Raw genomic sequence first — 24,524 nt, forward strand, 5'->3', positions numbered from 1 at the left:
AGTCGACCAATGGTAGCGTGTGCTCGAGGACAGGTAGTACTGGTGAGAGAGGAGGAAAGGTGCCCTGATGCCACCAGCTTGTTTAGTCAGCCTTCGCGACGTTAAGTCAGTTGAAGCTGCACATAATCTTTTAACGAATTTTCTAATCTGTGGTTATGGTGCAGGTTCCCTTTGCCACCATGGTGGCGTTGCTGTGCCTCTGGTTCGGCATCTCAGTGCCGCTGGTGTTCCTGGGGTACTTCTTCGGGTACCGCAAGAAGCCCTACGAGCACCCCGTGCGCACCAACCAGATCCCCCGGCAGGTGCCCGAGCAGGTCTGGTACATGAACCCAGTCCTCTGGTGAGCATCACTTGTCACAACCATTCGCACCATTTCTTCCCGTCCAAGCCATTAGTGTCTGAACTGGCTTGTGAAAAGACTGAAGCCTCTCACGTGTCATATGTACCTCGGAGATGTGTTCCCACAGCAAATATTACTTGTGATGACACGTTTGCCCAGTGCTTGTACTAGTTCATGCCATGTCCTCTGAAGCCTCTTGTGTGTCGAATGTGCCTCCAAGGTCTGTAACCACAGTGAAAGTAACTTGCCACAGCAAGTTTACTTAGTGTTCGTACTAGTTTTTGTCCACGGTGGTCTGGTGGTTATGGTGCTCGACTGCTGACCCGAAGGTTGCGGTATCGAATCCCGGCCGTCGCATCTGCATTTTCAATAGAGGCAAAAATGTTTGAGGCCCGTGTGCTTAGATTTAGGTGCACGTTAAAGAACCCCAGGTGGTTGAAATTTCCGGAGCCCTCCACTACGGCGTCCCTCGTTATATCATGGTTTTGGGACGTTAAACCCCAGATATTATCGCTAAATTTTGTCATCTTTCCTGAAGCCTTTCATGTTGTATGTATAATCTTCAAAAATCATGCAGAAAAGACACATTAAAATTTCTAACGAAACAGTTGCCATTTGCCAAGCACATGTGCCATGTTGCCACGGTACTGTGCCACTGCAGATAGGTTTCACCATGGCATTTTAAACCTAAATCATGCGTAGCATAAGTTTGTCAGTGTGTGCATAAACTAGTGGTGATGAGCGAAAGCATGCTTGCTAGCCTTACCACACGTAAAGGAGACACAAAATTGTCTGTTATGAGCCACTTTAGCTGCAGTTCTTTCATGAATAATCATTAGTTCTTCTCAGTTACAACTCGACCCCTTTCTGTGTACACCTCAAGTATCAAATCTCTTGCGTCATGACTCTTGCATTTCGTGCAGTGCCCATGAAAAAGTGCACTGCTAACCAATACCTTCACGAGCCAAAAGTGTTTTGCTCGATGTGTTAAAAGAATCAAGCCGTGACATTGGTACGCTGCTGGAAGTAGTGGGGCACTCGTTTGCACTTGCATTCATATAAACGCACGCTCGTCGGCAGTCACTCTCATTGACATTCACATTTGCTTGCTCACATGCATTCGTTCTATAAGAATAACGAACTCAAAGGATAATACAATGCTGCCCTTCAGACATCCTTCGAAACTCTTGCCTAAATGAGGAATGTCAGGATTTATACGACTGACGTTGAGGCGTAGCAAAGGCACGGTCATCAATTGCTGTGAGGAAATAGAAGGCAGCACAAGCTTGTTTTCGCACCACATATGACCTTCAATTTTGCCACTTAAGCCATCTCGACCCTTCTTTGTCCGTTCTTTTTGTTTCAGCACACTGATGGCAGGGATCCTTCCCTTCGGAGCCATGTTTATTGAGCTCTTCTTCATCTTCTCCGTAAGTATGATCACTGTCATGCTTTTTGGGCATTCCTGGCAGACAAGACCTGCTCAGGAAAGCGTTCGCAGCTCCAGTGTTTGCCTTTTATTTACAGTTAAGCTGTACAGTAGAACCCCGCTGATACGTTTTTGAAGGGACCGTAGGAAATAAACGTAAGAGACGGGAAACGTAAGAGCCGAAAAACAGGAAAAACGGTAAAATATTTAGTGGTACAGAATTTTATTTCAATTCTTACGAGCAGCACGAAAATTGGCGCGCTCAGCCGTGATCTAGCTCGATGGATAGAAACGCGGAGCTTAGGACGGCCTCATCCACAGAAATGTAATCAACGTATGTGATTTTTTTAACACCAACAGCTGTAGGCATGAAAGAACTAAGCGCATGCAATCACGACCGGCGCGGCGAGTCCGACCGCGAACCGCACGCACGACCACGCGAGCTCCAACCAGCTCGAACTCCTCCCGTTCTCCGACAAATAACGATGATGATGAGTCTACGCCAACGCGATGGCAGAAGTGAATGCCAATCTCGAAAGCCTTGCTTTCGCAAGCAATTACGTCACACACGCCATGTTTGTGCAATACAAATTTCAAAGGCTATGCTTTTGTCAATAGTAAATGCCAATCTCGAAGGCCTTGCTTTCACGAGCAGTTACGTCATAGACGCCATCTTTGCAATTTGAATCTCGAAGGCCATGCTTTTGTTTGCATCAATTGAAAGATTCTGTTGCTTGCGCTTCTCATGCGGCTAATATTACGGTCAAACGAGGCCAAGCTGCGTGAAAATGCACCATGGCCGCTCTCTTTAGTAGTCACTCGGTCGGCTCCGAGCGCACTTCGCGACGTATCATACGGGAACGGTCCGACAGTTACAACGTAACAGCGGGGTTCCCAATACATTGTATCCTATGGGAGCTATGCCGGGACCGGCGGAAAACAACATAACAGCCGGGAAAACGCAGCAGTGAGGAACGTAACAGCGGGGTTCTACTGTATATGACTAGGAGGTGGGAAAGCGGAGTGTTCCGTGAGTCCGTGAGTGCGCAGAAGCGATGATGAAGCAGTGGTAGCATCCGCCACCTTGAGGGATCTCCGCGCTGGCACTAGTTTCTCTTCAGGTTTTCTCAGTATATAGAGTAAAGGCTCGTTAGTTTAGATTTCACGGGACCAAAGGAAATGTCTGAATTAAAGGGGTACCGACACAAAAATTTTGGGCTCACGTTTTTTTGCTGCTATGTGTTGCTGAGGGCCTGTTAGTCATAACACGGCACATCGTTTGCTGCTAATTAACAGATAATTAATTACAGGCTCCTCATTAGCGACCAGTCTCAGTTTTGGTTTGAGAGAGCTCCAAAAACGACAAGCCGCCAGGTGCAACTATCACCACCTAGCATGTGCAACGCTCGACCACGTCAGCACACAGAAGTGGGACAAATTAATGAGCTTTTAATGTATTCCTAGGGATGATACCCGCCGCAGTATGAACAGCTACACATAAAATCTTTCAGGTGTTCTCAATATCCTTTAAGCTGAAATCACCAAATGCAAAGGTTGAAGCATACATCTCTTGAAGTGGTGATAGACAAATCAAAATCTACAACCGAAGACACTTAGAGAGATCCCAGCTCGTGATAAAAGCCAGGGCCGAAAGTTTAAGCTTTGCTGGCTAGCCATCTGTACACAGTGGTTGCGTGATGATATTTTTTTGTGTGTGTGAGTAGGTGTGCCCTCTTTCACGACTCCTACCTTTTCTTTTCCTCATTTCAGGCCCTGTGGGAGAACCAGTTCTACTACCTGTTTGGTTTCCTCTTCCTCGTTTTCATCATCCTCATAATCTCCTGCTCGCAGATTTCCATTGTAATGGTGTATTTTCAACTCTGCGGGGAGGTGAGTACTCTGCTGTGTGGTTTGCGTGGCTTCGTCTTCACATTAAACGCTTCTTCTCTGCCAGTAGCGAGCTTTAGGACGTATTATTTCAGGTGAAACAGTAAATGGATATGTTTAGCATTGGACATTTGCTTTATCTATCTGGCTACATTTTGTGCAATACCACAAATTCTCACTCATAACATTATTGGTCTTCTTTTTCTCGTTTGTTTGTGGACTATCATACAGCATGATATTGTAATTATTGTCATGTGCCATATCAACAAAGTTTTGCATCCATCTATCTATTCATATGCCATATACCACTTAATGGAGTACACGGCGGCTGTGAAAGAAAGGCTAATTTTTCACCAGTTGAATTAGTTCCAGAACTTGTGTGGTACTTTCTTCTTTTTATCAAATAGTTTTCTTCACATGCCAAAGTGTGTGACTAGATGTATCACGTTCATTCGCGTTCTGTTATTAAAATTATCCTTCCATGTCCAAAAAAAGAGGCTAACTGTAACAATAAATAATATATAAGCTAATATATAACCAGTCACCTGTGCTTCGACAAGACACTGCTTTAGAATAGAAATACAGTCGCCGACCGTTTATTCGGACGCCGAAAATTCGGACATGCTCGTTTATTCGGACACCTTCGCGGCACCGCCACTCGTCCCATTGAACTAATGTAAACTCACGACCGAAAATTCGGACGCCCCACAGTCCGCCGTTCGATTTTTCGGACTCCGGCTGGCTGATCGAGTGCGACGTTGACCGCCATAACAAGCTGTCAGCAATGTTTACAAAATTTTGATAGGTTGCCAGCACTGAAATGTTGCACTGGCTATAGCTGGAGATCGTGCCAGTGTCAAAAATCCACGCAGAAATTACCGATCTCGAAGGCTATGTTTGTTGGCTACACGTAACTATAACGTAACGGTTGCCTTTTGGCTTTAGCCAGTCAAGTATCCATTGAACGGCTACCACGGCCGAACAGCAGGCCAAGCCAAGCCAAGATTGTAATCGGCTCGGTGCGGCGTTTGAGGAGAATGACAGCGCGTACGAGTACGACGCGGATCCTAATTCGGACAAAGAGAGTACGACAACAGAAGCGCTGCAACATCAATTAGCCCAACGTCGTTTCCTTTTGGCGTGTGAGGGTTTGCGTTGTCAGATGTTTCTGTGGCTAGGCCTGATCTGCATCCCGAGCTTAGTGTCCCGCTCCCTTGTTTGTTGCTTGGCGTGCGAGGCCTGATCTGCTGAAATTGCTCCGACGCTGCCCGTTCCATGTGCGCCGTCGGAACTAAAGAAACGCGGCAACTACAAGGCCGTGGCGATGGCGAAAAAAGCGGCGATTATTCACCAGGTGGAAGTTCCTTGGGAGTTTTCGCCGAGTTGGGCGATGAGATATCCGTCAGCTACTCGAACCAGCGCATGTGGACAGTGACTGCCGTGATGACGCACCTCCCACACCAGTCATCAAATGCGGATTTAGCATAGGCCGTTACAGTGCTACTGCCGACCGTCACGGGTGGCCAAACATTGGCTGAAATACAGGCCGACTTGGTCGCGCGTAAGCGTACATGTGTACAGACGCGCACTGACAAGTTTTTTCTGGCCGCCGGGCTAATAAAAGTGCTTTTTTCTGGTGAATCCTTTTTTTCGGACTCCCGATTATTCGGACTTTTCGGCGGTTCCCGCCGAGTCCGAATAAACGGTCGGCGACTGTATTATAATGTTTTTGCTTATTACAGCCATATGTTGTTATGGCGTCCTGACTTATAAACATTCCTTCATTAGATTTACTATTAGTTATAACCATTTGAATTCACTTCTTTATTGGCATTCATTGTAGTGATGTTTGACTTGTTGCATCACTGGCAGAGCTGAGAAATGAGCTGCAGTAGCCTGAAATGGTGATGTCAAGCATAGTGAGTGAATAATAGCACGAAAAGACAATGGCGAAAAGGTGACACGGCCCACAACACATGCAGCGCACGTGTACACCACCGTCTTGCCCATGTCTTTTTGGCACCGTTATTCGTTCAGTGTGGATCAGAACCAACTAGCCTACTGACAGGCCTTAACGACGTTAAGCAAACTTACTAAGCGGTCTTCTTGGTTCCAAGTTGATAACCTATGTTTGTTTTCTTTCTCTCTATCTTGTCTTTCCTTCCCTTGCATGGGGTGTCCACGAATGGTCTCAGAACTACCACTGGTGGTGGAGATCGCTGATAGTCTCCGGAGGATCTGCACTCTACGTGTTTGCCTATGCCGTATTCTACTTCGTCACCAAGGTATTGTCTCGTTTACTTTTTTATTTGTCAACTCCTTTCTTTTTTTTGTTAACTGCGCTTCAGTCAGTAGGCTCTGGTAGTTAAGCCTCATTAAAGTTAGCAAAGTCCAAGTGAGATGTGGCTAGGCGCATTGTCGACTTAATGCAGATGGGAGTGCTGCGTAGTGTTCGTTGACTTCAAGCTTGCAAAGTTCTAACCTAACTCGACTCAGTGTAGTGTTGCTAGTGCCGACATTTGGGTTCGGAGATAAGCTAGAAGAAAGATTACACCAAAGAGCTGCTAAGAATAACTCATTTAATCATGTGATTCTCGAAGCATTAATCTCAAGCTGTATCCTTGATTTGAATGGCATGAACACCATGAATTGGCTTTCCCATGTGTGATTTTTATGCGCCATTGAACGCTCTCATCTCAGTACCAACTGATCACGTATCCTCGGTGACACTCATTCGGGAAGCATCATGCCTCTTCAGGTGACAGTGTTTTTATTCATATTCTTAATACCGGAACAGATAAAATGAACAGTTGATGAACAGACTGAGTCTTACTTTGGGAGACCTTTGAACACATTATCTTTGTCACAATTTGTATACTGCAAGTTAAATGGTGTTGTAGGGGCACATGTGCACAAGAACAGCACTGAACTACCACCTGAGATGTTATTTGCCAGCCCCTCATATTTTACCTGGTGTAGGTCTATTACCTGGTGTAGGTCAATTTTTTGTTGTAGGTTATGTGCCGAAGGATTTACATAGTTTCATATGCTCAGTAAGGTAAATACTCTTGGGTGTAAGTAAAGGCAGCTGTATTGGCCTCGAGATGTTTGAGTGGCGCCCTCTCACGTGTGACGTCAGAGAGGGGACTCGGGTGCCGCTCTTCACATGCCTGCTCGCTATGTGAAGGCTGCTCGATGCTACCGGCCAGTCTCTCCTGCTCGAGTTACTGAAACATGAATGGTCAAGTTCATGAAGCAATTTGTACTGAATGTTCAAGCAAAATGCACAGCGAAATCGAGCAGAGTTGCCGTCAGGAGCACGTTCAGTGTTGATTGCTCTTGGTGTCATCTGCTAACTATCAATGTGTACATCTGCATGTATGGCGACGATTTCTTTTCGCAACTGTTCTATGGCTGTGGCGCACTCAAAATGACTTTCCGGCCCATTTTTGATTACTGATTTCAGCGTTCGGGCTTTGGCTACCGTGTCTGCGTTAAAGCGCAATATATGTATACCGCGTGCTGCGCGTGTTTGGTTGCCAAGCCTGCTCCTTCAATTCAATTCCTTTGTTCGGAGTTTTAAGTGCATGACAAGGGATGTGTGATGTCATTCAAATAATTTAAATGGTCGTTACAGGCAACAACCTTTGATTAAGTCCAAGTTTTCAGCAGCTGCCATGTAAGCGCGTCGTAAGTACTTGAAGTTGAAACAAGAAATAAAAAGGTTGAGAGCGCGTGTCAAAAGGGGATTCACGACAGTGATATGAAATATTTCGTAGGTTGTGTGGGTTTTTTTTTTTTGCAGCATATTTTAATCCCTACGTTAATAAATCAACGTTTGCTGACTCGTTCCTGGCCGTTTGAAAGTATGTTGAAGGGAATTAGTGTAATCATACTAACGTAGATAAATACGAACCTTTCGCATCAAAAGTCGTAGTAAGATGTATTTGCAATAAAATGGTGTAAACCACTCTTAATGGTCGACTCCTGATAGGGCGTGATGCGGTCACTGTACTAAAAAGACTCACAGGGTCCCTTATGCATTTGCCTAAGATGACTCGAAGGCGAAATCCATCTTCTTCTTCTTCAGTCGATCTATTGTTTCTTCCCCGCCTCCTTCAGAATGCTTTTTGGACGTAACGTGGTTTTGCGCTGCCTCCGGGGTCGGAGGCATTGCAAGCTTTCTACACATCGCCTCGTTTTGCATTGCCTCCGCGATCGACCCGCCGATCACGTGATCACAGAGGCAATGCAAACCGACAATGTCAAGTGATGACGTCATCGTGACGTGACATTATGACGTCACAAATTTTGGCGGTCTGTGATGTCATATGGTGACGCCATCATGTGATGATTTTTTGCATCACTCGTGTTGACGCTGCCAGCTATAGAGACGCCGACAGTGAATTTTCACGTTTGATCAGGAATCCAAAGCTTTCACCGTAAAATATTCAATCTTGTTACAACGCGGTAAATAATAGCAACAACCAGCCAAAGGGGCCAAAAGAATGGTGGGAAAGTGCTCTCTTTCTCCTCTTCCTGGACATATCTGCTGATTTTTCTTACTGTTTACCAAGCTTTATTATCGGTGACAAATGAAACACGAACAGTGGAGCGCGTTGCCCAAGCGTTAGGAACTGTATAATGCGTGCCGTCCTGTCATCACCATTGACATGCACGCACACCCGATTAGGCAGCACTGCGCAATCGAGAGCATGAATCTGGCTCACGAGCGGCAAGCCGCAAGAGCGTATCTATCTCTAATCATAAGGGTGCGAACTGTACCACGCGCACCACTGCTGGCGTTTCATTCGTAGCCGATAGTACGTGTAACAACTTTTAATGTGCATTCAAATCGCCCAATCTACGCTAGTTGTCTGCAATAAACCACTGGTGGATGAAGTTATCAAATTTAGTTTGTCGTCACACGTTTTTTGTACGTGACTACAATTGGGAGTGGAGTGTGAACTTTCGTTCAAGTCTGTTTACATAACGCTAACTTTTGTGAAAAAGCCGTAAAATTGATCGGGCTTCGCTTCCAAAGCAGCGCAGACTCTCTTTAACTCGCTTGGCGGGACGTTCGCACTTTCACGCAAGTTATTTCAGCGCCATCCAGCCCAGTGAGTGACGCTACGAACTCGGTGGCATGATCCTGACCGTGATGGCTCTGTGTATATAGATGATAGGTTAAATGTTGACGTTCCTTATCCTCCTGTAATGCTAGCAGCCATCTGAAGAACTATCATTACAAGAAAATACAGCTAGTAGTCGAGGAACGCTGTGCGACATGAGAGAACTATAACGAAAATGCTGCTGTTCTAGCCAGAGCCTAGCAGATGACAAAAGCCGAATCCCCGCTTTTGCGTCACCGGAGCACCGTTCGCAGCGCTGCCATCGGTGGCGCACCAGGCGAATAAACTCATAGGTGTTCATGAAGTTAAGAAACTCCTTCTACTCAAGCTCTTACTGTACAAGCTCCCCTGTGTTTTCATGTCAAACTTCCGTGAGATTAGCTCCATCTACAGCTAAAGGAGTACCGACACAAATTTTAAATAGTATTTTCAGATTGTCACATAAATAAGTACACTAGTGTCAAGAACCGTAAGAAGAGCATCGTGGTGCCTTGGAATGCATTTAGTGTATTTTTATACCGTTACCTTAAAGAAACACTTTCAGCTTCGATATCAAGGGGGCAGTTTCGCAGTTACATGTAAACACAGTCTGACATTGCGAACTTTCTTAGAAGTGGCAGCAGTATACACTTTTCCAAGAACAACAGCTGTTACCATTACGAAGTTCCCTTGTCAAAATGTGAAGTCCTGACTGAGGCTTCCCTTGATCACTCGCTGTTCTTAACCTTCTCGTGACGCATTTGTCTACTTTTAAAGGGGCCCTGCAACACTTTTCCAAGTAACCATCGAATGGCTTTATTAAAGGGGTTTATCGCCTCACAAATCGATTGCCACGAAAGGTTTTAGAATCCGTCAAGTACGACCGTAGTTAGAGATTTGCCGCACGCTGTAATTGCTTTTCCTCTTCTCTCGTCCCGACGAGTGCGCTGGAAGCCAAGCAAGGAGGGATGACACGGGGAAAAGAAGTTATGTCAGACGCATGTCATGACCCTGAGCACCTTTTTCTTTCTTTTTTTTCTTAGCATGCATGGCTTACTTTCAGTGTGATCACGCACGCACGCGGGCATGTGGCGCCCGTGGTCACTATGCAGCTTACGATGCTCAAATCAGCCAATGGCTGTGAAATTGGGTCTATGGCACGGTCATTTGGGTATATGGCATCACCTGTCGAGAGAAGAGAGAACGATTTCTAGCTGACTTTGAGAATTAATTGTAAATTCCAGGCTGCGCGCTGTGCTATAATGTTTGGCTCGCGTGTTCTCAGGAGCCTTGACTACTGATCAGCAGCGTTTTCTGACCATTTTGAAAAAGTGTTGCAGGGCCCCTTTAAGAAGTGATTAGAGAGATATTCACCGTGGCTCGCGTGTTTGGAAGTATATAGAGTAACGCTAGTTTCATACTTTCTGTGAGAAGTGAATCCCTCCGTTGCTTCTCTTGCAGCTCGAAATCACCGAGTTCATTCCGACTCTCTTGTACTTCGGCTACACGTGCATCATGGTGCTGACTTTCTGGCTTCTGACGGGAACCATCGGTTTCTACGCCGCGTACTTCTTCCTCTGCAAGATCTACGCCGCCGTCAAAATCGACTGAGCCGCGTGGTTTTACGTGCCTTGCCCGCCGCCGGTGCCGTGCGGCTGCGGCCACCGGCGGCATTGTGCGGGGCACATCGACCGACCAACCGAATCCTTCGCTTTTCTTGAAGAAACGGATGGAGGAGGTGCAGAAGATGCAAAAGAAAGTACTCTTGGACTGGGAAGGGTGTAGTGCGTGTGTGCCTGTGTGCGTGTGTGTGTATACATGTGAAGGACAAGAGATGCCAAGAAGTTTGACTACAGTTTAGCGTAAAGCGGTAAGAAGAATGTGTATAGTGTGACAAGCACTTCATATGGGTGAGGGAAGTGTGCAGTTTTTTTTTCTCTTTCTTTCCAGATTTCAGTGTGTGTGTGTCCATCTTTTTTTGCTTGTTTCCGTTTTTGCACGTAGATGTCAATGGATCAATAGCGAGAGAATGAGACAAAGACGAAGCTTGGCTTACTTTGTAAAATGGCAACCTTCCCATTCCTTCTCCATTCTTTCAATCCGTTTTCTTTTTAACGGAATGGCTCCAGTTTTGTGGGATTGACAGTGCAAGATTTTTCTTTGTCTAGCCGTTGCCCATCTCTTCCAGCTGCTAGCCACTAGTCAGCAAAAATAGCGAGAAGCTCTCGACTTTGTGTACTTCTGATGGCTTGTTCTGGATTTGTCATCCGCGTTGAGTTGCGAAGCGCATCCCCGGGGTGATGTGAGGTGGCCGTGAAGTAGCACCGGCAAGTGTGGCATTTCTCACTGCTATCTGTCTTTGCTATTACTGTTTTGTTTTCTTCGGAGGAAATGTGTCTTGTAATGAATGCGCTAGTGTTTATACTTGCAGCACGAGTTGTTTCACATATTTTTCAGCCTTGATGAAACTTATTAGTGTTCTGTTTTGGTGAAGATGCATATAGATCTTGCTGTTGATGGCACTTCAGGATGCCTCAGCTGAAGCATCCTGCAGGCTTGGTGTGTAACATGGTGCCTGCTTTCCCAGATGGTGCTTTAGAGGCGTGATAAAAAAAAATTTTTTTTTTGCCATCTTGTCACTGCCATCGGGTTGTGCTTTTGAAGGCTTTTGCCTCGGTTGTTTGCACCAGTTATGCTCTGTAGAGTCTAGACTAATGGCTCATTGTGACTCTACTGTCACTAACCATCACTGCATGTCTCATCGAGATTTCTATTGCCATAATAGCTCACAACTTGTTTGACATCAGCATTTTCAGTGTTGGCAGTTGCAACACTCGGTTGGCTCTAGTGCAACCGCAGTTCTATGTGGAATTTAGATGCTCCACTGTTTGCTTTTGTTGCCCGCGTTGTTCCATTTGCATGTTTGTTTTTGGCAGCTAGTCACTTGCTCGCTGAAAGCACAACTCCGCAGCGATAATTCCACGGACACAGCTGAACATGGAGGATTGTATTCTTGAATTAAGCACTAATTTCTTTTTACTTACTTTACCTTCCCCACTCCCCCCCCCCCCCCCCCCAAAAGAAAAAGGAATTGGTCAAACTCTGCTGCCCTTGGTTTGTGTAATTCCCTAGTTTTCCTATGTTTTAGGCATTTGTTAAACATAGCCTACCATTTTTTTGATGCACCACATTACTTCCCATGTTCACATGGCTCTGTCATCAAATCCAGTTGATTAAGTTGTGTTGTTTTGTCATACACATTTGCTGGGTAGAACTTGCCCGCACCTTGTTTCTGCAACTTCGTTAGCTGAAAGACGGCCATGACGGAGCTCGCAGCCTTATTGATTCCTTCGCACATCTGGGAAAGCAGCACTGTGTCTCTATGGCATTTGTACCAAAATAGTTTTGTGCACATCCACGCTTGGTCTGCTAGCATCTCTCTTTTAGCACATTGTCTGCGGTGCCCTAACGCTTGAATCTGAATGTTTGTACTGTGAGTTGCAAGGTCTTGTGCGTCATAAGCTAGGCACTTCGGTAATGTTTGCTCCCAAGTGCCTATCTGTTGGGGAAGTGATTGTGTATCCGGACGTCTTGAAATGGCTTGGCATGGCTTTAGAAATGGGAATGTAGTGCCGAGAAGTCAACTCAAGCAGCTTCCTGGGCCAAAGAAAGTGCTTTGTGCTGGGTATAATTGTCAGAGGACTTAAGATATAGCACGGCACTTAGTTTTGACTGCCAGAGTTTGTAGTTTCGGTGCACTTTCGGCGAGACAGCAAAGTGTTTGGAGCTACATCCAGCAGACTATATTGGTGAGTGACTCAGCAGCTCTGGCCTAGGTCCCTGAACTAAATCCTAGGTACAATAAGCAACATTTACTACTATCCCATCATCTTGTCCAGAGAATCCGCGATGCACTGTTGAGATATATATTTTCCAATTGTCTTATTATGTTGCAGAATGAGTCAGCGTGTTTGTTTTGTGCTTATATGGCGCTGTTTATTTTACGGAACCTCATTACCATTCACGCGCATCGACTTCTGTACTTTGTAATTTATGATGTACATATTCCTTTGTACCAAGGAAAACTTCTCGATTCCCTTTGCGTCTTTCGTTGCTTGCCTAAACTACAGAGCAGATCACATTTTGTTTGAAATGGGAAAACGAATTACCTCAATGGTGTGGCCACGTGCACTTCTTGTCAAAAGTTTAGAAACTAAAGTGAACATGACCAGACCTGGCGTTTGTCTTCCCCACACAAGGAGGTTTAAAAGAAAATGCTGGAGTAGAAGCTCTCATATCTCTTCACCGGATAAAGTGAAGCCAGCAGTTGCCCACCCTTTATCTTGGAAACATGCTCTTTTCGGATTCTGCCCACTTAGATATAAGAGTTTGTTGTTCCTGATGAAAGAAACATATCGAGATGAGTATTGATGACCTTACCTCCAATAAAATTTGCCAAGAATTTGAGGTTTCTCTTGCAAAACTTTAACATAAATACACGCACTGAGCAGTATCTGTCCGGAAAAATTTGCCATATTAAACTTGTAGGGTGCGGGAGGAAAACGCTGCCTTTTATTCGCTGAATGCAAACATTTAGCCTGCCCCTACTAAGGTGGCAGTCACTGCCACCATCTTGGCGTGGGTACGGCTTTGCTCTTGAGGCATAATTTCCACTCCAGCAATTTAAACCTTCTTGGCCACATGGGATCCCGTTGGAAGTCTTGTGGCGTGAAATGTGCGAGGCTGGGACAGATGCACGAGGCTGGGACAGATACAGCTTTATACGGCACTAGCTGTGTGATGGGTGGCCAGAAACTAAACCCTTACAGCCACTCCCAAAGTGGCTTTAAATCTTTCGACAAAAACTGTACTCTGTCCTTTTTTTTTGCTCGCTCCACCTCAGTAAGTTGTAGCACCTATGTCGGGTTAACACAGGAGTTTATGCGATGTGGAACGCCGCAATACAACCAAAGCATTGATTTCTCATCACGTTAATGTACATTCATTAAGGGCGACCAATCTTTGAAACACTTATTGAATATTAAACACACTACTACAACAGAATTCAAGGCAACTATGATGTGACTCCTGCCTGGAACCACATTCATTTGCTATATGCTCACCAGTGTCACGTTAACTCAATGAAATCCACATATTTTTTTATGAACGATTCCAATTCTATGCGGACATAGCAAGAAAACTAGTTTCACATTTATGCAATCACCATGGAAAGGAAGTTTGAGTCGTGAGGCTCAGATTTGGTCTATCCTTTAGATCAGGGGCCTCAAACACACAGCCCGGTCCGCACATGACTGTCTTTGCCCATGTTTTTTTTTCTTAAGTATCTTCGTGACCTATGCAGCCACCATGTGTTGAAACATAGCCGTAGAACAAAAGCTCAGTGTCAGAACTGGCGTCCAGGTTTCAGTCATTCTAGATGTAAGTATCGATATATTTCTACAACCTGACGTCAAATCTCCTTCAGAAGTGGGTCATGTATGACATGGAAAATGCCTTTCAAATGGCAACGTTAGCTGACATTTTGTTCAAACCCTTCTCACCCACTCCAGCCTTCTTCAGTGCCCCTGCCCTTGCGGGAGACTAAATATCGTGACTGCGGCCCGCTAGCTGAGGCGAGTTTGAGGCCCCTGCTGTAGGTTTTGTAGTCATCTATTCCTATACAAAGGACTTCTAAGGGCGGATATAGCGTGCAAGTTCTCAGAGATGGTGAGGAGAATTGTGTTTGACTGAGAAGTGGGAGAAAATTGCTTGCTGTAGCTGCAACTCGGAAAAAGATGCCGTGGTTGAATCTTGCCGAACGATAGTAGCAACTACCGCAGAAAGCATGGCGCGCCGGTGTCCCGCGCGGCATGCAGCGGCACGCTGTCCACATCGAGAGTCACGTGACAGGAGCTGAGTTCTCGAGGCGCTCGCGTTCGCCGGCTCTCGCCGACCGACGGAGAGGGGAACTGACACTGCGCATGTCCGTTGTTATGACGACGCACGTCCGAGGAGGAAATTACGTTGGCTGAACCTCAAGGTCAAAAGCATACGCAAGATCATTTTCTTGGTTTGCAGCGGGAGGTGTAGAGGTGTTGCTGTAAAAGCAGATTCTGGTCCTTGACATCCACTAGCAATTATTTCTACGGATGTTTCTAACAGCTAAGCTGTTTAAACCGGCCGTAAAAACTTCGGTGTTTACAAAAAAACTAGAACGAGTACGTGCCACGGAATTTGGGCAAACCTCACTTCTCACTGCTGGTCCACTGAAAATGAAGTAGGCAGCAGACGGGCGGCCAACACAAATTAAGATTTCTAGACAGACGTAACCAGCAACTGAGAAAAGCTTTAATAAACCTTCGGGATTAACCCAGTGATAAAAAACGTGGCCGCGCGTTTCAGCTTCGCTGAAGCATCTATATGAAGTGTTTCAGCGGTATGTACAAGGGGCATAGCCAGAAATTTTTTTCGGGGGGGGGGGGGGGGTTCAACCATACTTTATGTATGTTTGTGCGTGTATATATACGCAAGCAAAACTGAAAAATTTCGGAGGGGGGGGGGGGTTGAACCCCCCTGTGGCTACGCCCGTGGTATGTACAACGGGAGAGTACTAGGGAATGGGAAAGGGCGGCTGTGGGAAGGCGATGGAAGCCCTAGCCACTGTACCTACGCGAACGACGATGTGCCCGCAGATCTATGGGATGTGCGAACGCTCGGTTTCAGCGCGAGTTTCTGTCTGGAGTTTGGACACTCGTGTCGTGTCGGTGACTGTCTGTGGTTTAACTCGAACTTATATGGCATCTCGCGCCGCCTAAAGCCTGGCACAGCTGCGCCTAGCGCGTGCAACGCCATAATTCGGCCGGTGTGCTCTCTCTTCGTTTCCTTCTTCATCGTAGGATTGACTATTAGTAAAGACAGCTTGCTCTTGCGAAAGACCGTGCTAATTAAGATTATGCCAATTAAGACCTCACTTATGAGTACCTTACTAATTAAGACCTTGCTAATAATCCAGGTCGGTCACAAGCTCCGCTGTTAGTCCAGCTTTGCACCTCTAGTGCAAGCTACCCACTTTCTTTTCCCTCCGCAACAACATGAACAGCACTTTGATTGGGACGGTGATTTGTCATCGCAACATTAAGGCCGATGTGCCCAAAAATGCTGCATTGAACTATGTTGTGTGTGTTCCGTTTGGCTGCCGCTAGCAACCAAGTGAGTCCAATAGACGGTGCTGTCGGCTGAATGCAAATTGCAGTCAACATCCTTGACGAAAAGCTGGTCTCGCAAGTTGCGATTGACGATTTTGACCGACGTTATTTTGGTTATCTGCCTGAAACGACGCTTGCAGTTACAGTTGTAACATTTAGTGAAGCGGACTTCCCCACATAAAGCCTCACAATGCCACGAAGCCAGCTTGTGCAATTGTTATTGTTACGTGCGTGCAGACACCTTCCAAACCGCGTTGACGTTGGCGTATTGCCGCCTATGAATCGCATAAGCTTATGCTCAGACAGTAGTGGCATCCAATTTTTACAGCGAAGCTGTCTTAGTTTACCCGGTGACGTCATCGTCGTCGCAGTAGGCGTCACGTAGATCACGTGACTGGAGGGGCGAGAGTGAGGCTCGAGGGAAAGGGCTGAGCCTCGTCGAGAGTGGCGAGAGAGAAGCTCGCTCGAAGGCGGAGGGATAACGAATGGCGTTTGTGGAAAGAAGGTCAACTGGAGAGGAGTCGGCGCTCCTGTGTTCTTCCGTAGGTGTGAGGCACGCACTGTGGCATCGTCTGCTCTCGCACTCGGCATTACGAGACTTGCGGCCGTGCTGGAACGCTACTAGCGCGGCCGTGTAGTGTCATGCACGGCCGCGAAGCCGGCAAAGCAACGTTCGCCACTAACGATCATTCAGAGAAAAAGAGATGGGGGGAGGGGGGGGAGGAGGTCTGCAGAAAGGCCGCAGATATGTCGGCCTATGCCACGCTTGCCCTCACCTGCTCCTCTGCCCTGTGGAAGAGGGTTACTGGCGGCTCTGGTATGGAGGTCTCATCGGTGGAGGAGATAGCAGATGAAGCTTCAGTCTCTGGTATTATCAGTCTCATCAGGAGGACCTGTTGTCTCAGGAGTCTCATCAGGAGGACCTGTTGATGAGGAGTAAAGATCGCTCAGCGGCAACTCGAAAGGCTTGTAGAAAGGCGACAGCCGCTCTTATAAACACGGCCGCGCTTTTGGCATCACAGAACCATTAGCAGCTTCACCACTTCGAGCACCTGCACTAACATGCCTTAGCGGCCGGGGTATTCAGCCTGCAAAGAATGGAGCCCGTCAAACTGCTCGGAACCCATCAATTTCTTTAGCATATTCTTAGCGGCAGCACGCATTATCAATGCTTTCTTGCGCTCCAAGAACCCCGATAACGGGGCTCAACTATGGGTTGTCCAGAGGGCCCACGATGCGGCGGGTGGGGTTGGCTCGATTGTCCCAACATGGGAGCTCGCCCCGCTGCGCGCTTAGTCGCGCACCTCGGGATTTTCAATAAAGTTTTGCATCCATCCATCCATCTGGATATCCATCGCGCGAAGCAGCGCTATCGGATAGGAGCGTGCACGCGGATCTTGATGGTAACGAAGTAACTATAGACGTACGCACAGGGGAGCGGGGGAAATGGGGTGCTCTTCCCATAATCATGTATACGGGAGGACCCGTCTCCCCCATATTTTGTTCAGTCGTACCCTGTACCTTCATTGTTTAATGCGCAGAGTTGTAGCTATGCGGCCGTTTGACGATAATGCCGGCCGAGGACCACGTGAAGTTGCATTCCAAGAACTGTTTACTTCCCCCGCAGGAAGCCGGGGACCGAGGGCAGGCCGTTGTGAGGAGCGCGTCATCGCTTAATTTTCATTTTTGCATCCATTGCGAAGCTTGTTTACTTTCGGTATTGACCAATGTGGGGGGGGGGGGGGGTGGAGGAAGACGGGGTGTTGCGGTATTTCGGTGACACCCCCCCCCCTAATGGGGAACCTTGCGTAGCCTACGGAGGTACCCAAGTAATGTCACGTATCCTAAAGGCACTCGCGGGGCTTTTCTAATAATGGCGCTGCTGACTCTTGAGACTGCGTTGGTTTGTCGTTGGCGTTCTAGTTTTGTGCGTAAGTAGGCGCAGAGGGCGCGCTCGCAGCTCCGATGTCGTGCACAGACAACGATACCGCGCTTCACCACGACCTCCGAAATCGCCGAATTATCTCGCATACGCTAAGATCTTTGAGGCTGTATAGTTTCACCGAAATAAAGGCTACTCGAGGAATCCCAGGCCGCGCTGTAGAGAAACGACGTCAAGGACAATGTGCGCCGATACGCAATCCGGGACACGTGGTCCCGAGACGGGTGTTCTCATAATTAGACTCCGAGCTTAGTGGCTTACGTGTGCACTTAGCTTCCGTAGCAGTGCTATACATTGACGTAACACAGCATACATCACCATGTACCAAGCATATTCAAATCAAGGTGGGAGCCGACAGCTGGAAACGCCAGGTGCGGATAGGTTGAACGAGCAGAAGTGCCTCAGACAGGCTGGCCGACGTTTCCATAGGAGGATCTATCTTTGTCAAAGGCATTTGACTAAGATAGGTCCTCCTATTGAAACGTCGGCTATAGCTTGTCTGAGACACTTTCTCCTGTTTGTTCATCCTATAAGCATATAAATTACGACACGGGTACCACATTATTTTTTTTTCAGCTTTGACTAGCCTTGCTGAGGCCGAACGCGGCCGGCGCGTTTGCCGCCCGCTTCTTGTGGAACTCGTACAACGTCTTTAGCAGCGGGTAACGGCCCAGTCCGCAGTGACCGTCGAAGTCGTCCCACTCGGGGCCCCAAGAACCCAAACACCGCCACGACGCGTGCGTCGACGACGTCAAGTACGTCTCCAGGGTCGCCGGCGTCAGGAACGTCACGTACTCGTCACCGATCATGGCGTTCTCTCGGCTCGGAAACACGTACAAGCTGTTTCCGAGCTCGCGACAGAACTCGAAGAAGGCCAGCTTGCCGGGTTCCCGGCTGGTACGCCTCGCCCCACCGCGACCCACGGGCCTGAGGGCCAGATCCGAGTCCTGGAGCACGGCCTGCATCTTGAACGTCTTGCCCCAGAAGGGTATCATCGGGCAGACCGCTATGCCGGCGAGATCGCCGGGGTACTTGCCGTATTCACCGGCCAGCGCTTGCGTGGGGCTAGAAAGCTTTCCCGTGTAAGCCGACTCGTCCATTTCCGGTGGAGAAAGCAAGAGGGCGTCGTACGAGCCGTCTAGGTCCTCGGTCAGGGCCTTCATTGTGGACCTCTTGGCGAAGTAACGCGTCCCGGGGGGCAGGACGATGCCGAACTTGAGGTTCGACTTGGCGAAGCTGCCGACGAGGTAGCGGAATGCACTGACCAGTTCGTCGCCGTCACTGTCTTCCATCTGTGGCCAGTACAGGTAGGCTCCGTCGATGTCCCTGGTCTTCAACCAGTGCACGGCGAGCAGGACGAAGATGTCCTGGTGCATAGTGCCGGATATCAAGCGCTTGAATGACGGTGCGGTTGAGTTATCCGCTTTGATGACCACAAATGTCTGCAGGCCAGGTTTGTCGCCCTTTATCTTGGCCAGCTTTGTGAAGTCGCTGTGGTTTCCGAGGTCTTCGATGGCGAAGTCCTCGCGCAGGCCCAAGCAGCAGTACACGACGGAAGCGCAGTACTGGTAGGGCAGGGTGTCGAGTCCGTACGTCGTGTTGCCGCTCGCCCAGCCCGCGTGGTCCTTCCTGTAGACGCACGCGACTCCCGTTCTGTGGACGTTGGGCCTAGAGGTCTTGAGTTTAATTCCTCCCGTCGTGTTTACAACCACTCGACTTCCCGAGAGGTCAGCATCGATGGTGTCACTCGCTCGTGAGGTACGTGTAGATGAATTTCCATTCTCCATTGACTCTTCGAGAATATGTCCGGATGTTGAGCCTTGCGGATATTTCCTCGTGTCGCCATATTTGATGTCGTTCCTGTTCTCGAAGTAGCGCGTAGTGACGTTGCTGTTCATGCTGCCATTGGTAGGGGAAGCAGCGTGTTCTTCAGCCGAGGGATGCGTGTCGGGTTGGTTGCGACCGCTCCGTGTTTCAGCTTCTGGTAGATCTGCCCCGATGTCAAGAACATTGGGAGGCGTTTCGGCGTAAGGTTCCGGTTTGTGTTTGTCAATGTAGGAAACTCCGTTACGCGCCCTTGGCTCTGTGCTAGTGGCGTCAGAAGAGGAAGAGTTCTTTTCTACCAGTAGTTTTGCAGCAGGAGCGTGAGAAGATTTCGTCGCGATATCATCAGACACAGAAGAACGTTGCGCCGATGTTAAGGCGTTACTGGTCTTTGATAACATCCCGTCGCTGTCCCTGTTCGAAAGCGTTAAGCCTTTCGGTGGTGTATCCTGCTTCGCCTTCGTAGAGCTTGTCTCGAACGTGTGCGCATGGGACCTTTCATCATTATTGACGTTGAACGCTAAAGGCTCCGGATTCGCGCTCGACGTCTTGTTCCACCCAGCAGAACGGTTTGCACTGCCTGGGTGCGTGACCACCATTATGCTGGTCGAGCCACGCTGTTGATCTGACTGCGTCGATGTACCCGTCTCGCTTTGTCCCCTTCTGACGTCGGGTCCAAAGCCTGACATATTAAAAGCGCTCTGCGCCATCAGAGAGTCATGCTGATTCTTGAAGACCACGTCGCCGGGTACAACACCGTAGTCCAGCATTTCGTCGTTGCCCTGTCCTACGTCGTGTTTGCTTTCCTCCCGTATCGCCTCGTTCAGCGAGGAGTAAAGCTCGCTCATTGCGGATTGCACGTTGGCTTTCGGGGCCATGTGCTGAACCCTAGGAATTGCTTTAGATGTTGTCCCTTCTCGCGTTTCATGACGCTCTGCTTTGCCACTCATGTCGCCGATACCCGCGTCCGCGCTGCGCGTTGTTTGATGGCTCGAGTGGTCACCGGGAGCCATTGGTTCCCTATTGTTCACCAAGACATGGTGCGCCGGTAGTCCCTTCCCTTGAAATTCAGGCTTCCGCTTATTGGAATGGCTGCGGGGCACGTCCCTGTATCTACCTCTGGACTCTGGAATCCACTCGTCCTGGCCAGTGTAGTAAGCGAACGTCGATGTCGTCGTTTCCGGAGTGGTCATCTCGCGGGTGGTGGTAGCAGTAGATGCGGCCTCAGTTTCGGGTATGATCTCATCAGGAGGACCTGCGTCCGTTGATGCACCAATCACTTCAACGGGGTTATCTGAAGTGGAGACCGGCGTTGAAGACTCGAGCAGCGATGTATTGGTCGTGGAACTCATTTTTTCCGGAGAGCCCTCCGCGGCTTGCCGTCTCGTAGCAAACTCTTTCGCCGACGTCTCAGTCTTCGAGACTTCCTTTTCAGATGACGGTATTGTAGATGGTTGCGTATTCGAAGTCTCGGCAGCTGAAGACTGCGGCGATGCAACAGGACTTGTCGACACGAAGGCCCTGCCTTCCGATGTCGACTTCAAGCCTTCCTTTCCAGATGACGGTATTGTATATGGCTGCGTACTCGAAGGCTTCGCACCTGAAGACTGCGGCGAAGCAGCTGCCCTTGTCGACACAAAGGCCCTGCCTTCCGATGTCGACTTCAAGCCTTCCTTTTCAGATGACGGTATTGTAGATGGCTGAGTACTCGAAGACTCCGCAGCGGAAGACTGCGGCGATGCAGCTTCCCTTGTCACCACAAAGGCCCTGCCTTCCGATGTCGACTTCAAGCCTTCCTTTTCAGATGAAGGTATCGCAGATGGCTGCGTATTCGAAGGTTGTGCAGCTGAAGACTGCGGCTGTGCAGCTGCCCTAGTCGACACAGAGGTTCTACCTTCCGCAACACCCACCGATGTCGATCGATTCTGATCCGTGGAATACGTCATGGCACGAACTCCAGATGATTCTTTAGACTCGGATGGTGGCTGAGTGTGCGCGCTTGTAGCCGCTACCGACGAACTGGCGTCACCCGCTCCATCATCCCGGGTTACGCGTCCGTCGGCGCCTTTCGAAGTCTCAGCTGGGCCTGCGCGATCTCTTGTTGAGTTCGTGGAGTTGTTTCGTCCGTCTTTCGTCGCCTTGTTGAGGATCTTCTCGAGGATTGCCTCCGCGGACTTGACGCCTCCGGCCACGACGTCGACTATGTCCGCGTCGGTAGACGTTTCGTTGATCTGTGGGCTTTGAGCAATTTCGGTGCTGCGATCGAGTGCGCTTACGGTAGTGAACGAGGTTCGTAGCTGCGAGGATGATTTCGAGCTGGAACTAACTTCCCTGAGCGAAGCATTCGATGTTCCGTTGAATGGGTCGTATTCGTTCGATTGGTTTGTGTCAGTCTCGTTATTACCGCTGGCATCTGCGGAGCTGCTCTCCGATGTGCTTGTAAAATTTTCTACGCCTGCAACAGCAACATTTGGTGTGGAACCAATGACGCCGACTGCTGTTCCTTGTTTAGACACTTGCTCCTGATCTCCAGATGTTTCCGCAAGCTCACGTTTCGTGGTAAAGGTGACACCGTTTACAGAAGAGCTAGATGAACGCACTTGTGTGATGCTTGAAGACATATTACCACTGGAAGCATCGGAACTCTCGACGTCAGTGTCAGCGGTGCGTCCAATACTTGTTGTCGGGCTCTCGGAACTTAGTCCCGTCGCCACTCCTGAAGTGTTGTTCAGTTGGTCGTGTTCATTTTTCTCGACTTCTTCCTTCTTCGACTGAGCATCCCCAGTTTCAGCGGTGCGTGCTAGAGCACTCGTGTCTCCAGCACGAGCGGTCGAAGTGCTGACTGAGTCGGAACTTGACGTCGAGGCCGGAAGCGTGACGAGTCTCCGAAGCTTCCGCCTCTTCTTGACCATGCGGACGTCTTTGCGTGGCGTCGCGGAAGAATCTTCGACGCTGCCGGTCGAGAAAACCGCCACGTCTGACGGAGGCAGGACAGTAGGTGACGCCTCTTCCGCTTTCTGCGATCCCGATGAGACACCAGTCAAGTCGCTGGTACTGGGTTGAGTCTTTTCCGAGGCTCCAGTGGAGCCGACTCCCGGAGAGGAAGCCACGCGGGCCTCGGACTTCCGTACGGTTTCCGCGGTCCCCGCTACGGACAGTTCCTTCTTTGCGTCGACCCTCCCGATCGGCGAGGCGTCCTCCTCACCTGCTCCGGTTCCGTCTGCGAAGGGCCGTTGCACGATCTCGAGCTCTCGGTCGACCTCCACAACATTGCTGCCATCTCGGGGCCTCCGCGTAGCACCTCGGTTCGTCGACGCCTTGTGAACCGAGGCCACCTGGGAACCGTCGTCGTGGAGCCGCGCCGTGGAGTTCGCGCGAGCCTTTCGCTTGTTTTTGGCCTGCAGTGGCTGGCGAGGTTTTATTTCCGTTGCTACAGCCGCGCCGTGAGTGGAAGTGCTTAACTGTTCCCGTTCCAGCTCGCCGTCGGTCTTGCGCAGCGTCGCGTTGGCCGTCGACTGTCGGTCCCAGTCTCCTTTGGCGGCGGCAGCGGCGGCGGCGGGCGAGTGTCGGAAGTAGCCGGTCAGGTCGTAGCGCCGCTGGAGCACCGCCACCGAAGTACACATTAGCAGCATGGCAGAGGTCATAACCCCGACGATGAGCCAGGTCCGCCGGCCGAAGGTGCTACGTGCGGCGCTCTCCGGGCCCGTGGTCTTGTCGCGGAAGACGAACGCTTCGGCCATGGCGTCCGGTCTGCCGGTACAGTTGGAGCCGCGGCCCTGTGGTCCCGCGACCTGGAGTGAGCGAGCCGAAAACGACCCTGTGTTTACGCGGCGCTGGTCGGCAAAGCGGTCAGCCTCCGCGGACCTGCTTCTTCTTCTTCTGCCATCAATACACGCGCTTGTTGTTGTTGTCCTCTATGCATGGCTCATACCCAATGCAGGGGATTGGTCGAGTAGAGGGTGAATTTTGCTAATATTATCTGAAGCGTGTCGTTATTCTCCTGCTGTTACTGTGCCCTGTACCATGGCTCTACCCAAAGGGAAGAGGGGGGGGGCGGATTGGCCGAGAATTGATTACACGATTTTTTTAAGTAATTTGAGTATTGATTAATTAACCATAAATAAAAAAGCATACGTAAAAAGGAAAGAGTGCAATAATTCTCCTTTGGGCTTCGCAGGGTTTTCTTCTACTCGTGACGCGCACATATTCCTTACGCATTGTTCAATCAGTTTGGTGGTGTTGGAAAAGAACGTCTGTTATTAAGGCGAAAGCCTTAGACGCCTCATCACTCCCCGCCACGGTGGTCTAGTGGTTATGGCGCTCGACTGCTGACCCGAAGGTCGTGGGACCGAATCCCGGCCGCGGAGGCTGCATTTTCGATGGAGGCGAAAATGTTTGAGGCCCGTGTACTTAGATTTAGGCAGAGCCATATATACCCTTCGGGAGAGTTTGGCGATGCTTTCATCTCGCCGCTCTCCGCGCCCCGCCCCAGCGCCGCCCTCTTCTCGTGACGTAAACACTCTCTCCTCGCCGGCGGCGGCGGGCGGTGGCGCGGAGTCTGGCAGAGCTGCGACGGCGAGGCGCCGGCGCGCCGCGTTCGCACGATTGCTGAGGAGCGCGCGTAGGTTGCGAAGCGTGTGCAAAGCCGCGTGTGGTCTCGCGCGCGTATTCATGCATGAATTTGTTGCGTGCGATGGGCTGTTGTTGCGCGGTGGTTGACTGCTCAAACAGCAGCGCGCAGGCTTTCCACTTTTTTAAGCTTCCAAAGGAAAAGAAGTGACGACGC

General features: G+C 49.3%; 1 protein-coding gene across 1 annotated transcript in view; it reads left to right on the plus strand.

Moving 5' to 3' along the window:
* Window positions 1-12,857, plus strand: part of LOC119407244 (transmembrane 9 superfamily member 4) — a 32,406-nt gene extending 19,549 nt beyond the window's left edge. The window contains exons 13-17 of the mRNA XM_037674121.2: window positions 165-340; window positions 1,707-1,770; window positions 3,540-3,659; window positions 5,852-5,941; window positions 10,229-12,857. Of these exons, the coding sequence (XP_037530049.1) occupies window positions 165-340; window positions 1,707-1,770; window positions 3,540-3,659; window positions 5,852-5,941; window positions 10,229-10,378 (600 nt within the window). The 3' untranslated portion in view covers window positions 10,379-12,857. The remainder of the gene's footprint in view (window positions 1-164; window positions 341-1,706; window positions 1,771-3,539; window positions 3,660-5,851; window positions 5,942-10,228) is intronic.
* The last annotated feature ends 11,667 nt before the right edge of the window (window positions 12,858-24,524 follow it).

Source organism: Rhipicephalus sanguineus, chromosome 10, assembly GCF_013339695.2.
Source record: "Rhipicephalus sanguineus isolate Rsan-2018 chromosome 10, BIME_Rsan_1.4, whole genome shotgun sequence".
Taxonomy (NCBI): domain Eukaryota; kingdom Metazoa; phylum Arthropoda; class Arachnida; order Ixodida; family Ixodidae; genus Rhipicephalus; species Rhipicephalus sanguineus.